At 43.8% G+C, this 16,481-nt stretch overlaps 1 protein-coding gene across 1 annotated transcript in view; it reads right to left on the minus strand.

Moving 5' to 3' along the window:
• Nucleotides 1-16,481, minus strand: part of LOC123755430 (cell adhesion molecule Dscam2) — a 338,869-nt gene that overhangs the window by 185,671 nt on the left and 136,717 nt on the right. The window contains exons 2-3 of the mRNA XM_069305526.1: nucleotides 11,042-11,270; nucleotides 4,254-4,345 (exon numbers count right to left, since the gene is read on the minus strand). Coding sequence (XP_069161627.1) covers nucleotides 4,254-4,345; nucleotides 11,042-11,270 — 321 coding nt within the window. The remainder of the gene's footprint in view (nucleotides 1-4,253; nucleotides 4,346-11,041; nucleotides 11,271-16,481) is intronic.

A 16,481-nucleotide genomic window follows, 5' to 3' on the forward strand; every position in this document is an offset into this window, starting at 1 on the left:
GCATCTGGAGTGTTTGAACACTGTATTGCGTCCACGTCTGGGATGTTGCCACACGCCACGCCATACTCTACATAGATTTTACCTTACTTATGTAGGGAGGAGAAGTTTGGTCTCCCATAACTCTCTACGTTTTCTTCCTGCAGTACTCACCAAACCAGTTTCCAGAGTGCATGTTCTCTGAGTGCATGATTCAAGATCTCAGCAAGATCTCATCACCTCTTACAAGAAACATGCGGGAGAGAATTCCTAATATTCAATTCATGACTATTAACAAGATAGTTATTAGGAGAAAGCAGGAAGTCAGAATGACTACATGGCACTTGAAGGTCACGTAGAGGCGAAGATCTGGCGTGAGACGAAGGGAAGAACGGTGCCCACCCACTGGGACCATCGGGGATCGAACGGCGACCTGAAGAAGCGACGAGGTGATCGCAGTTCCGACAGTCCAATTGATAACTCACGAATTTTTGTACACGACCACGTTCTCACACACACATCTCTCTGTCTCCTTTATAAATGCGTCAGGACTGTGGTAAGCTGCTGATTATCCCATTGTACTGGCTTACAGCAGTGCTAGAGATGTAAAACTGACAGATCTACAAGCTTACCCTTTAAGGAACACGAGAAAAGCTGTAAAATTGATAGATCTACAAGCTTACCCCTTAAAGAACACGAGAAAAGCTGTAAAGCTGATAGATCTACAAGCTTACCCTTTAAGGAACACGAGAAAAGCTGTAAAACTGACAGATCTACAAGCTTACCCTTTAAGAAACACGAGAAAAGCTGTAAAACTGATACATCTACAAGCTTACCCTTAAAGGAACACGAGAAACACTGCAATACCTTCAGCAATGTATAATACTCAAAGCGAGCATTAAACATTGTGGGAATATAGAGGTAATTACCAACCAATCTACAACCATGGCCAGAACATCTTCACTTGTTTGGTTCGTGACGTCGGGGGCGTTCCAGCTGAGCAGTGTTGACAGATGGCCGGTGTTTCCCTGTGGTTCCTTTTCCTTCAACAATTTAGCTGCCGTTTTCAGTAGCTGTCAAAACAACATTAGAGTTCGCTTCAACCAGATTTTCCCATTTCCGTTTAGCTTCTTTCTCAGGACTCGAAGACTCCGTTAACCGAGCCAAACGACGTAGTTTGGTCGGGTTAGAGGGAGATGTCGGTTAATGTGGTGAGTGGTTCGAGGCTCCTGCTGTACCCATGCGGGGAGAATATATCATGAAAGGTGGTACTAAAATCTGCATGGTCGGTGATCATCGGATTTAAACACGCGATTAAGCATTTGAGTGATGGTGCGCCTCTGGACGAAATTAAGGTGCTCCTCCAGGACGTAAGGTGCTCCTCCATGACGGAAGGTGTTCCTCCAGACGGAAGGTGGAAGGTGCTCCTCCAGACGGAAGGTGCTCCTCAAGGTGGAAGGTGCTCCTCCAAGACGGAAGGTGTTCCTCCAGACGGAAGGTGGAAGGTGCTCCTCCAGACGGAAGGTGCTCCTCAAGGTGGAAGGTGCTCCTCCAAGACGGAAGGTGCTCCTCAAGATGGAAGGTGCTCCTCAAGACGGTAAGAGTTAATGATCTTGAACTGACCAGCTAACTGCCAGTGTACTGGTCAACAGACCGCCAGTTGTTAAACATAAGTAGTTATTTAAGCAATGTACAATAGGGGATTAGATCAGAAACTATTAAGACAGAATATAAACAATTATAGAATGCGGTTGTAAGTTGTGTTCTTCCATTCATTTTTTCCTAAGCAAACACTAAATAAATTCTGTAGAACTGCAGGCTACATAAAGCTGACACAACCACACGTCACATGCTCCATGCCTTCCCTCAGAGTGAACAGCCCTATAGAGGCAATGGCTATCAACACGGAACAAGTTTATCGTCTATCTCATTTACCAACCTGGGAGAGTATTTTCACCAGAAGCGAGAAGTGTGTGCTCCGACTGGTAGGTGACTGTCTTCATGTCCAAGGCGTCTGTATTTGATGGCCTTTTGTGCCAGAAATTGTTTCAGCCAAAGTGGTTGCAAAATTATTCAGGTTCCAAGCAACTTGTTCCCGTTTTCCAGTTTAGTGTGATAACCTCACCTGGAGGCCAGGAAGGTGGTAATGTCATCTTAATTAAGGCAATATTTGCGCTTGGAAGTGATTTGTAACGAAGCTTATCTGATAATTCACACTTCACTGGTATTACTTCCGTCGGATAAACTGTAGGCGAAACAGTTGTACTCACTTTGTTGTGCTTGTGGGGGTTGAGCTTCGGTTCTTTGGTCCCGCCTCTCAACTGACAATCAACTGGTGTACTGATTCCTGAATATACTGAGTTCTATCATATTTACATATGAAACTGTGTATGGAGTCTGCCTCCACCACATCACTGCTTAATGTATTCCATGTTAACTACTCTGACACTGAAAACATTCTTTCTAACGTCCCTGTGACTTATTTGGGTACTCAGTTTTCACCTGTGTCCCTTTGTTCGCGTACCACTGGTGCTAAAGAGTTTATATTTTGACAGGGAATTACTCTATCAATTCCTCTAAGAATTTTATAAGTGGTGATCATGTCTCCCCTAACTTCTGTCTTCCAGTGTCGTACTGTTTAGTTTCAGTAATCTTTCCTCGTACCTTATACCCCTCAGCTCGGGGACTAGCCTGGTGGCATACCTCTGAACCTTTTCCAAACTTCTTTTTGTGTTTGGTCTAGGGAAGACACTGTCACATCCATCACTGTTGCCAGATATATAACATATGTTTCCACCTCTCTATTTTCTGCTATGCTTCGTAAGGCTCCGTCGACTATTCTACAGCAATGCTCATCACAGTATGTGCAAACCAGATGATATCTCCTCATAGGCAAATGAGTGTACTCTTCCTCACATGATCCTCCTCCTGAGGTCCTCACTGTATCTAGCACTTTGACCTCCATTTGACTTGAGGTTTATCTTAAGTAGATTCTGCGCTGAGCATGAGGAGAGTAACATAGGAAATAGCTTAGATTCCAGATAGTTGATACAGGATTTTAGTATTCCTAAGAAATGTCACAAAATGGACTAATGACTTCAGCTCTGAATTCCTCAATACAATTGAGTAGATTAATTATTACTAGACAAGGTATACACCATATAGGCTGAAGACAAAATATACACTATACAATGGAAAGAAAGTATGTATCGACTTTATAATGGCCCAGGACGGACCGAAACGTCGTCGTCTCTTCAATTTCTAGCGGGTGATTTAGTCAACATACGTACACTATAATCTGAACCACACACCGAAAAGTGCTTTACTCCCAACAATGCCAGAAACAAAGACCAACCAACGAACCAATTTTAGGACCACCTTCCGATCAACGCCTCTGGCTATTGACCCAAGCGAACAAAAAAAGCCTCCGAGGGGGATAAAGTCATGTCAGGATGTATTGTTGGCCGGTTAAAGTTATTGATCGTATATCCGGCTCCGAAGGCCGGAGCATTTGTTACCGACCAAATCTTCATTATCGCACCGAATTCTTCCCCGAACATGTGAACTCTTTTCGGTCTTGCAATTAAAACTTTAGCTTAAGACTTTCTGGGTCGTTTACATAGCTTAAGAAATCCTTATCCAGAATAATTTCTCGCGATCATGTGATGCATGAATGTTGAGGAGCTAGCCAGCTGCTGTGGTGAGTAATGCTGCGGTGGTGAGTAATGCTGCGGTAGTGAGTAATGCTGCGGTGATGAGTACAATGCTGCGGTGGTGAGTACAATGCTGCGGTGGTGAGTACAATGCTGCGGTGGTGAGTACAATGCTGCGGTGGTGAGTACAATGCTGCGGTGGTGAGTACAATGCTGCGGTGGTGAGTAATGCTGCGGTGGTGAGTACAATGCTGCGGTGGTGAGTACAATGCTGCGGTAGTGAGTAATGCTGCGGTGGTGAGTAATGCTGCGGTGGTGAGTAATGCTGCGGTAGTGAGTAATGCTGCGGTGGTGAGTAATGCTGCGGTAGTGAGTAATGCTGCGGTGGTGAGTAATGCTGCGGTAGTGAGTAATGCTGCGGTGGTGAGTAATGCTGCGGTGGTGAGTAATGCTGCGGTGGTGAGTAATGCTGCGGTGGTGAGTAATGCTGCGGTGGTGAGTAATGCTGCGGTGGTGAGTAATGCTGCGGTGGTGAGTAATGCTGCGGTGGTGAGTAATGCTGCGGTGGTGAGTAATGCTGCGGTGGTGAGTAATGCTGCGGTGGTGAGTAATGCTGGTACTGACCTGCCTGGAGGGTGACGGGCGGGGAGATCACAGCTCCCAGGGGGTTCGATGCCCGGCATCTCACTGTGGCGGCGTGCACGTCCGCTCTGTACCTGTGGAAGACACACACCTGTTAATACACCTGCACAGCACGTGAGGGAACACCTGTAAAGCAGGTGAAAGAACACCTGTAAGACACGTGAGGGGACACCTGTATAATCTTATTATTATTATTATTATTGAGAAAATCAGTAGGAGCCGTGGCGTGGACTCGAACCTTTGCTCAGAGTACTCAAAATCAAACGCCTTAGACAACTAGGCTTGCATGACAGTATACCCAGCGCTCGGGTTCGAAGCCTCGTCTCGGCTCTAAAAGATCTTCTCACAGATACATCACGTTAATGGTTTTATCCTCTATTCGTTTTGAGATTGATTTTAAGTCTGTCATGAACTCATAATCCACAGTATCGCTGGCCAAAGCCTGGCTAATTTTCAATAGGTGTCAAGGGTAAGTTTAAGTGGCTGGTTAAAACAATGCTAGTTTACTGGGACATATAAACAGGTCACCGTAAAACATTGAGAACTAAGCATTCTCTATATACAACTGATATACATTAGTATACAACTGATACTTTCATCAGAAAAGCGCTTCAACATAGCTCAACTAGTCACAAATGATTTCATGAATTTAAATACAGCTATCGTTATTATTGATTCAGCTACTCGAAACAAGTTCCAAGGTAGCACGGGCTATGGTGAGCCCGTAACCAGCTATCAAATCAGTAACGGCTATTATCCTTAGCTAACGCTATGCTCCAACCAGGCACAGTGGCACACTAACCCAAGTAACAGTATGGAGGTGTGATACATAAAACAGCGGGCGAGGAATCTATCACATACTGTAACACAATACTAATAATCTATGATCTTCAATTACCCAAAATCACCAACCACCTGACCTACTGATATATCTACTTACCCTGATCCTTTTACAACAGCATTACTCTTATTATATATACCTTAGTAATCAATAACAGCAAAATATATAGTACAGCCCAAGGACTGGACGTCTCACGTCCGTCTCTCTGGGAAATCAGGGAAATAAAAGACTGGCCCCAACAGCCATGATGGCCGAGAATGACTTTGTCGCCAACAGGGCAAGTCACTCCAACCTTCCTCTTGCCCCTAACAGAAGCTCAAAACATAAATATTTTTACATCTAGTTCATACTGTACCTAATTAGATATATACGTAATACAATACAATATATATAAAACCTCAAGGTACACAAGAATATATAACAATATGTGCTAAACACATAAGGGAGAGTCATTTCTATGTACATCTGGCAATACTAGCTGGAGACGGCTCACCAAGGGTCAGGGGGGGGGGCGTAAGGGGAGGAAGGGAGGGGGGGAAGGGAGGGGGAGAAGGGAGGGGGGAAAGGGGGGGGAAGGGAGGGGGGAAGGGAGGGGGGAAGGGGGAGGGACTATATGGGAGGAGTTCCAGCAATTACCGGTCGATCGATCGTTTACGACTTAAATTACCGTATATTCACATACCTCAAGTATATAGTTGTATGAACGAACATAAGCTTCTGCTATTCCATAAAATATTACTAATACAAGAGTAAGCTAAACAGGTAATATGTGACAATATAGCTTGACTGCTACATACACTCACACCATATATTTATCCTGGTGTATGTGTGGTCGTAACAAATTCCTAAGTGAATTAAATTTGCATGAAAATTTTCAATCCATCTCCCTATTTTGTCAGCTAAAGTTTTAGCTGTCACTGTGTGTGGGGGGTGGGAGGGGGGAGGGGGGGGGGTATTCCAATTTGGTCCACTTTATGAAATAGTTTTGCAGACATCTGTGAACAGAACATGTATTCACCTAGTTGTGCTTGCGGGGGTTGAGCTCTGCTCTTTGGGCCCGCCTCTCAACTGTCAATCGATCAAACAACTGTTACTAGCTACTAACTATTTTTTGTTTTTCACACACACACACACAGGAAGCAGCCCGTAGCAACTGTTTAACTCCCAGGTACCTATTTACTGCTAGGTAACAGGGGCATCAGGGTGAAGGAAACTGTCCGTTTGTTTTTCCGCTGGCTGTCTTGGATCGAACCCTGGTCCCTAGGTCCACGAGTTTAGAGCGCTGTCCACTCTGCCAGCCAGCCCCCCGTCACGTGTGTATGTTAGTTGGTTTCTAATGCCTCAGTGATGTTGTGGTAGTGATCAAGTAGTTAACAAAGACAAGATCTTCAAGCTTAATGGCCTTGTTGACCTCGGTTGTATAACTCGTTTTATTCCATACCACCGACAGACTACCTTCTTAGCCCCTTCTTAAATTCCTCAAGGATATTAATACGACCTCTAAGGAATCAAACATGATAAAAACCTTAATTTCTCAGTGTAAATCAGGAATAATTTTCTAGCACACATATATTATTAGTCACAGAGCTGATTATTTAAAAGTTTCACAGAGTTGATTATTTAAAAGTTTCACAGAGTTGATTATTTAAAAAGTTTCACAGATATGTTTCTTGCATTGCTCCTCCTTAAGGATTTTATCCCTAAGTTATGCTAGACATTTATATTCAATTCTGGTAAAAGGAGAAACAGTTTTGTGAGTTTTATCGCTAGCATTATGCTTCCAGATAATTTTGTATATAATGCAAGTTTCTCATGCAATGTTGCACTTGCAATTTATCCATATATTTGTATCACTAAGTTTTTTTTTTCAAATAAGTAACAAATAAAGTCTTCAAAAATATTTTTTGTTAAAATATGTATATCACTTTTTAAGTAAAGTGCGAAATCTATGCAAGGTCGGCAGAGGCATTTATTTTGCCGCTTAATTAGTATATTGTTGTAAAAAATTGAGCTTAAAGAATGCTTTGCAAAAACGAGTCTCAAAGTTACCTGAAGTCACGCCCATTTCTGATCACCAGCGACGTAACCTACAGTGTTACTGAAACAATACAATGAAAACCAAATATCAAGAAAAAAAAATGACTAAAACTCTCAACCACACTATGGTGTAAATAAACAGCATCTTCCTCACGCTCCTTGGGTACGCAGTTCGAGTCTCCTAATGCCCCATGTTAATGAAAACAGGAGACGACTGTTTGAAACCAGAAATAAGGTGATATAAGTCAAGCTGGTTGACGACGGCCTCCCACAAGTTGAAGGGGGTCTTCAAGGTCTCAAACCCCCAAAAAGGCGAAGGAGCAGAAGGTGTCAAACCTCTTTTCCAGCCTCCGCGTCCATCTCCACCTCGAGGGCATCACCAGCATCAGGTGCAGGAGGAGAAGAGGGTGTCAGTTCACATGTCACTCTCCACCGCCACCTCATCCCTCAGCCCCACTATGTACCAGTCTTCCCAGAATCCATTCTCAAGATACACAATCCCGGGAACACCAATCCTCTTAGAGGAGAGAGTGAAGGTTATCAGAGACATCTTAAAGCCCAGGTAATCCACCGGCCTGCTCACTGAAGCAATCCCAAGTACACAGGAACAATCCCACGTACACAGGAACAATCCCACGTACACAGGAACAATCCCACGTACACAGGAACAATCCCACGTACACAGGAACAATCCCACGTACACAGGAACAATCCCACGTACACAGGAACAATCCCACGTACACTGGAACAATCCCACGTACACAGGAACAATTCCACGTACACAGGAACAATTCCACGTACACAGGAACAATTCCACGTACACAGGAACAATTCCACGTACACAGGAACAATTCCACGTACACAGGAACAATTCCACGTACACAGGAACAATTCCACGTACACAGGAACAATTCCACGTACACAGGAACAATTCCACGTACACAGGAACAATTCCACGTACACAGGAACAATTCCACGTACACAGGAACAATTCCACGTACACAGGAACAATTCCACGTACACAGGAACAATTCCACGTACACAGGAACAATTCCACGTACACAGGAACAATTCCACGTACACAGGAACAATTCCACGTACACAGGAACAATTCCACGTACACAGGAACAATTCCACGTACACAGGAACAATTCCACGTACACAGGAACAATTCCACGTACACTGGAACAATTCCACGCACACTGGAACAATTCCACGCACACTGGAACAATTCCACGCACACTGGAACAATTCCACGCACACTGGAACAATTCCACGCACACTGGAACAATTCCACGCACACAGGAACAATTCCACGTACACAGGAACAATTCCACGTACACTGGAACAATTCCACGCACACTGGAACAATTCCACGCACACAGGAACAATTCCACGCACACTGGAACAATTCCACGCACACTGGAACAATTCCACGCACACTGGAACAATCATACCTTCCTGTAGCCTGGAGGAATCTAACCTGACCGCAGACTAGAACACTCCCACCTGTCCCATACACTCTCCCACCTGTCCCATACACTCTCCCACCTGTCCCAAACACTGGACGAACCACAACTGCGCGTCAGTGGAACAATCCCCCCCCCCCGTACACACCTCTTCCCCCCTCCCCTTCCCACACCTCCGACTTTCACAATCTAAGACTGTAAAGTGTTCTGGGACTCTTACAACTTGGTATTAAACCTAAGTCCTTTACAATATGTTATCACGCCATGTGATAGGTTTAAATCTTTTACAAACATGTATGATACAGTGCATTAGGTGTAGGTCTATTACAGGCAATTAGCGCTCCATGTGGCAGGTTTTTTATTGTTTGTAACGCTAGTTGAGACTAACCAAACTATTGGGTTTTGTTGACCAGACCACACACTAGAAGGTAAAGGGACGACGACGTTTCGGTCCGTCCTGGACCATTCTCAAGTCGATTGACACAATCGACGTGAGAATGGTCCAGGACGGACCGAAACGTCGTCGTCCCTTCACTTTCTAGTGTGTGGTCTGGTCAACATACTATAGCCACGTTATTGTCACTCATCGCCTGCATATTGGGTTTTTGAAATCGATGTATTAAATGACCTTATACCTGGGCCCTCGGCGGCTGAATTTTCTCCGTGTCATGTGACTGAAGTTGTGAAATGTGCGTGTGACAGGACGTGACGCTTCCTCTCTCGACTTTCCCAGTATCCTGGGAATGCATCAAAATGTGTCTTGCAAAATTGAAATTCCCGTCCACTGCCACTCGGAGAAAAGTTGGCGGCTTTGGATCTGTATCTCGTGCTTTGGAGGCCTCGCGCTGCTCACGGGGGCTCCAGTGTAGCAAGAGGCTTTTGGGGTCAAAGTGGTGATGCTGGCAGGGTCGGATGGTCTGGCTTGAAGGAGCTAGAGAGCCGACAGCACGTAACGCCTTGCAGACACTCCCGTCGTCTTCCAGGATCAAACTATACCTCTGGGGACAACACGACGGCTTCCAAGCACCCGCGACGCTTTGTGCAAGCAGTCACGACATTTTGCTGGTGTACACGACGCCGTGCACGACCAGAGGCAGACAAGAGAACGCCTCCAGTCACCGTAGTGGACATAATGAGATACAGTTTTCAGGACACCCATATAATCTTCAGCTCAATATTTTGTAAAGTTGTGCGTAAGGAAAAGTGGATAAAGGGGGTTATACATAATGCTCACAGTCTGAATCCTTCTCTACATGCAGTCAGTCTCCATTCCCCAACTCATAATTCCTTATCCATGCTCCCAAGTCCTAATCCTTACTCATTTAAAACATTTAAGAACTTTCTAATTGAAGCCCAAGGACATAGGGCTGCATTAATTAATCAATGAATACCCAATATAAATTAATTAGGTCCATATAAATGAACTAGGTCCATATAAATTAATTTTTAACAAGTTATAATCTTCTTCAGATGTTTTAGTTCTCACTTATAAGACATAATCTTATAAAATCCACGTTCCTCATTCACAAGTCACTGCCCTCAGCCTCTAAGTGTATTCGTTAATCACTCAGTAGGCAACAAACACTCACAGGTTATATAATGAGCCACTTGACACACTCAGTTACAAGGCACTCTCTGGCGGCACTGTGAGGGTCAGCACTCACTCACAAGACGTGCTTAGGCTACTTGACAACATATTTAGTCAAACGAGACTCCGTGTCAACTACTTTCTTAGGACAGAGAGTCAAGTAGTCCCCAGACACTCTCAGATCTTGAGAGCCAAAGGCTGCTCTCTAACAAGCATTTTAGATCCACGAAACACTCCCTTTTTTCTAGCCAATCACCAGACGCACACACATATACCATCAGGACTTGTACGTAGTGCAGAGACTTCCGGACATGTAGTGAAAGTTATGTTCTAAATAATGTCTCTTCTTTCAGATGAATTCAGCCACCAGGATCTTTCAGGTCACGAGGGTCAGCACCAGCACTGTCTCAGGTCACGTGCTAGGCTACAGGACACTCTCAGGTCATCTACACAGTCTCAGGGCAAATGTCACGTGCCTGGTCAGGACTCTGGTCTCTAGGTTGTTAGTGCCGCAGCCCCGAGCACCAGCGACATCACGTACTCACAGTCAAGTGCTAACGAACCGGGCCTTCATGACGTCCTCTTGTGACCTCCTTGCAAGCGTGAGATGAGGTTGTGTGTGTTGTAGTGTAGTCTGTTGCACTCCTCTCTCTCTCTCTGTCTCCTCTCCCCCCCCCTCTCCCCCCCTCTCTCTCTCTCTCTCTCTCTCTCTCTCTCTCTCTCTCTCTCTCTCTCTCTCTCTCTCTCTCTCTCTCTCTCTCTCTCTCTCACCTAAGCGGCTCCAGTAGGCCTACCTGAATGCCAAATATCAATATCAAACACAACAAGGACTGACCTCTCTGGAGGGAAGGGGCGAAGCACCAATGACCCGTTAGCCAAAACATCCATGTTGGGAGACTGTGCTGCCAGCGGGTGACCCTCTCTGGTGACCCAGGTCACTGTGGGGGGCGGTGACCCCTCCGCCAGACAGGCCAGCACCGCCCCCGTCCCTGACGAGAAGACGACCTTGGCTGGTGGCGTGACTGTCAAGTGAGGCCCTCCACCGTTGCTGGAGGCCGACACTCCTGTAAGGAAGAGGAACGACAACCATTACACTCTCTGGTCAACCAACTGGGGAATATGGTCAAATGGTTATTATATCAAACACGTAAATAAACTTTCAGTGGCAATTCGCTTTGATTAACAAACAATTAAGTAATGTGAGGTAGTTATGAAGATGATTACTAGTTACCTTGAATATAATATCATCTAGATCACAAGCAACTACTCGACAAACGCAGAAAATGTCCTTCAAAGAAGTAACCAAAAGATTTGCACATAAGATTCTCAGAGCAGCATACTTTTCTTCTGATCAAGGTGTCGTGGTGCCCCTGACATGCTCAGAGGGGCATTCTAGGGACAGGGGAGGGATAATAGATTCTCGGGTTGGCACCCCCAAACCCCCTAAAAGCCAGTTGGGTGGCTTTTAGGGAGTTTGAACATCCTGGTTGGTGGTCTAGTCAACCAGGATTCTTGGCACTGATCCTTTGGAGGTGTGTATCAAGTTATCTCTTGAACACTGTGAGAGGTCGGTTATTTATGCCTCTTTACGTGTAGATGGAGAGTATTGAAAGGTCCTGGGCCCAAAATGTTTAAATAATTTTCTCTTGGCACCTTAGCTTTTCGACGGGGTTATTTTGCACATCCTGTCATGTTTCCTGGTGTCTTGTGGGTTTATTTATGTGTGCAGATTTGGAACTAGTTTCTAATATTTTCCAATTGTAACTTAATATTTTTTCCAGGATTAAATTATTAATATTTGTCCAACTGTAAATTATTATTTTTCCAATTGTAAATTATTAAAAACTTTCCAAGTGTAAGGTATTATGTATCACTTGCGCTCTAGCGAATACAGATTATAAATTTTTAAGTGGTTTCAATACTTTTGATGTTTTACTGAGTGGACTCGAGCAGTAAAAGACCTTTACAAGTTCTCTTGGTCGGCTATTTTTCCAGCCTTGACTATGCCTATTATTGTGCAACAGTATTCCACCCTTGAAATAGTGTCTTGAAAAGTATCACCATTGATCCGGCATCTCTTGTTTCAAAGGTTCTTGTTATCCAACTTGTCATTTTTCTTACAGTTGTGACAGCTACTTTATTATGTTCTTTAAAGGTCAGATCTTCCGACAAGATAACTTCCAAAACTTTTATATTGCTTTGTCTTTCAATAGTGTGATCTGACTGCGTTATATATGTGGTTGTTCTGTGACATTTTCCTTTCTCTACAGCGCAGGATCTGGAATTTAATTTCATTAAACATCAAGATATTTTCTGTGTTCCACTGAAAAACTGGATTACCATCTGATTGGAGGTTTGCTGTGTCCTCTATATTGCTATTGTCCTCTATATTGCTATTGTCCTCTATATTGCTATTGTCCTCTATATTGCTATTGTCCTCTATATTGCTATTGTCCTCTATATTGCTATTGTCCTCTATATTGCTATTGTCCTCTATATTGCTATTGTCCTCTATATTGCTATTGTCCTCTATATTGCTATTGTCCTCTATATTGCTATTGTCCTCTATATTGCTATTGTCCTCTATATTGCTATTGTCCTCTATATTGCTATTGTCCTCTATATTGCTATTGTCCTCTATATTGCTATTGTCCTCTATATTGCTATTGTCCTCTATATTGCTATTGTCCTCTATATACACTCATAAAAATCCTAGTGTCATCTGCAAAGGATAATACAATACTATAGTTTGTATCCTTGTCTTCGTCTGGTGAGAAAAAGTACGGAAGCAAGCAAAGTATTACTTTGGAGGACTGAGCCTTTCACGGTGGATGTTCCGGATTATACTTTGTTAATGCTCACTCTCTGGTTTCTGTTCTTAAGGAGATTAAAGATCCATTTCCCTAATTTGCCAGTAATTCCTTTTGTGCGCATTTTGTGTGCAATAACATACATTAAGGTTACATTAGTCGAAAACTTGCGAAAACTGTATGAGTATTCTGCTAGTCTTTCTATGGCATCTAAGGCCATATTATAGTGACTTGGCAATTACGAGAGGCAGGAGGGTCCTGTTCTGAACCATGGTGTCCATGGTTATGTCGATACTGCGGTTCCTTGTGTTTTAGAATCTTAGATCGTTAAAAAAATTAAATTACAAAATTAAACGACATTTATGATGTGTTATAGAACTATTGGTCTATATTTGTATGAGTCTTCTTTACTACTTTCTTCGTGGAGCGCCTCGCTGCTATTTTTTCAAAGTCATGGATAACGCCAATATCTAGGCGTTATCCATGACTTTCTCAAAAAGATGTTTAAGGCCTGTGATAGTGTATTTTGCTTTGTTTTGCCTCGATAATTTATGCTCACCCTGGGTGTTCTGTTTTAAGAAAAGCGCATGACCATCATTAATAGTTTTACTGCTAAAAGAACTCCATCTTAAGTGTATTAAACGTATATTGTTTATAACTGATCTACTTATTCTGCTGTAGAGTTTAATGAATGCTGCCCTACTGATGCTTATCATTTTTTGTTTATAGCCGTGGAAAGTAATTAATTATGAGTAAAAAAAATTGCAGAGCAGTTTGGCGACATGGTATAATATAATTATCACTCGTCACGGTGTTTGGGGAAGGTTTGTGAGGGTGGATCACGCTACATCGTCACGCTTCATATGTGTTCCCACAGCTGCTGTCTTGTATATTACTGTGGGGGCTCTATAAGTCTCTGGCTGGTCACACTACGTGTTACTTATAGGTCTTTGGCGGTCTTACTGAGGCAGTTTTCCTGAGGCAGTCTTACTGAGGCAGTCTTACTGAGGCGGTCTTTCTAAGGCGGTCTTTCTGAGGCGGTCAACTTCCTTAGACAATGGATGAGTATTAGTGACATCTTGTATATTGATATCTATAAGATTATCGCCTGGAGAATGCCTGGAAGGGGTTCGGGGTTGGCACCTTTTACTCTCCATTGGCTCTGTTCTGCATTTCCTGCCTTATCGCTTGCTCCAGGTTGTTACATTTCCCATTTTCTGGAATTTATAAACCATTTTGACTATGCACTTGGGTATCAGACCCTGATGTAAGTTCTCCTTTCTTGTTCTTTCCTCCATTAGCAAAATATTGTGGATCATGGTTGAATTCTTGTACCATCCAGACGTTTCTGTTGATGATTTTCTGGTCAGTGTCTATTGTTCATATTACTCTAACTCTAATAGTTTTCTTGCTGCTCGACATTGTGGTATGTATGGGCTCTATGTTCCTCCTTTTGGTTAGAATTATTGGCACCCAGTTGGTGTCAGTATTCGACGTCCTTGACGTGTGAGAGTTGCCATTAATGCTGTAACATTTGTGGTCAGATGAGTGTTGCCATGTTTGTATTCTTGTGGCAAGGCGTCAGTGGCAGCTCTCGAATCTGTATATATGATCATCATCGAGATTTTTCCTTTTGTTTATTAACACATTTAGGTACATCTGCATTTGTGCAGCTGCCCTAGACTATATGAAGCGAAGTACAGTGTGTCAATAAACTAGCTACGTGATGCTAAAACTCCCCATCACACAGGATGGTTAGTCGTACAGGGTCATGTGATCAGTAGTCTGTACTGGCAAACTCTGAGTGCATTATGAGGATATCATCATGAACACAAGAGTTAATAAAGTAATTACAAAACTCCAAGTACCTCATACCAACGGGTCTGAATGGTCTAAGTTAAAATTCTAGAAAACTAGGGATTCAACTAGCAACCTACCACTGATCTCTTCAGGGTCGTATTGGGAGCCGACCGTTTTTTAATGAGAGCAATAAGGCCGACTCCAACCCGTCCATGTTGGTCTCTTACCCTTCAACTATTACCCTACAAACCTGGAGAAAGCGTCTATCTTCACCCACGTTTGTAGGGTATACCCCACTCTACATGGGAGGAGTCCCTGGAAGTCCTATGATAATACCCACCACGTCCCACTCTACATGGGAGCAGAGTATGGGAGTCACGGGGCCCAAGCCGCCACTCCCGACTGAACAATGAAGGACTCTCGAGTCAGCGTTTATCAATAAGGCAAAATCGGGGGAGACGAAGAAGCCAGCCTTATTAACCCTCGGAGCCTCACCCTCACCGACCTTCCCGCTGCGTCCAGCCTGACCTCTTTGTCGTTATTGCCATCAAGATCTTTAAGATGATGGGAGGGGGGAGTGGGGGCCTGGGAGATATGTTAGCCTAATGCTGGGGGCTAGAAGCTGTTTTTGCCTGATGCTGGGGTCTGGAAGATGTTTTAGCCTGATGCTGGGGTCTGGAAGATGTTTTAGCCTGATGCTGGGGGCTAGAAGATGTATTTGCCTGATGCTGGGGGCTGGGAGATGTGCCAGCCTGATGCTGGGGGCTGGGAGATGTGCCAGCCTGATGCTGGGGGCCTGGGAGATGTGCCAGCCTGATGCTGGGGGCCTGGGAGATGTGCCAGCCAGGGTCCCTGAGAGGTGCTTTTGAACTGGGTCGGCCGCCTGTAATCTGATTTTCTCCTCCTCCTTAGCTTGGCCTAAAGTGATTGTCGTCCTCTTCTGTCTTCATCTATTTCCTCTATTCTTGTTCTCTTTGTCTTTCTCAATATAATATTGTATTTAAATGGGTAGACCTAATGGTACTGAGTATTTTCCGAATTTAAATAATGTTTTGTTTTGAACGTTGTATTTTGCTTTGAACTTTTGTATAATAAATAAATAGTGTGGCCTCACTACACATTGCTTGGTAGGGGGATTTGTAGATCAATTTGTCTGTTTGTGTTAAAAAAAATAAACATAATTTAGAATATATTTAACGTGATCTAATTTATCTTAAATAACGCATAATCAGATTGTCATTTCAGGCCAATCGACGATCAGATCGTCAATCGCTAGAATTGGATGGTAATCACATGTGTTAAGCCATTATTGTAACGTATCGGAAATTGGAGAAAGAATAGGAAGATAACTCCTAGGGTGAGGGGAGGTAGAGAGGTGGAAGGGAGGAGTGAGATAGAATAGTTAAGAGAAAGCGACAGTTTAAAATGAGAGGGAAATGGGTAGCTGACACATTAGGTTCGACAGGACTCCCCTATGTGACACATTAGGTTCGACAGGGCTTCCCTACGTGACACATTAGATTCGACAGGACTCCCCTACGTAGCTGACACATTAGATTCGACAAGACTCCACTATGGAGCTGACACATTAGATTCGACAAGACTCCACTACGGAGCTGACACATTAGGTTCGACAGGACTCCACTACGGAGCTGACACATTAGG

This window comes from Procambarus clarkii, chromosome 55 (genome assembly GCF_040958095.1).
Source record: "Procambarus clarkii isolate CNS0578487 chromosome 55, FALCON_Pclarkii_2.0, whole genome shotgun sequence".
Taxonomy (NCBI): domain Eukaryota; kingdom Metazoa; phylum Arthropoda; class Malacostraca; order Decapoda; family Cambaridae; genus Procambarus; species Procambarus clarkii.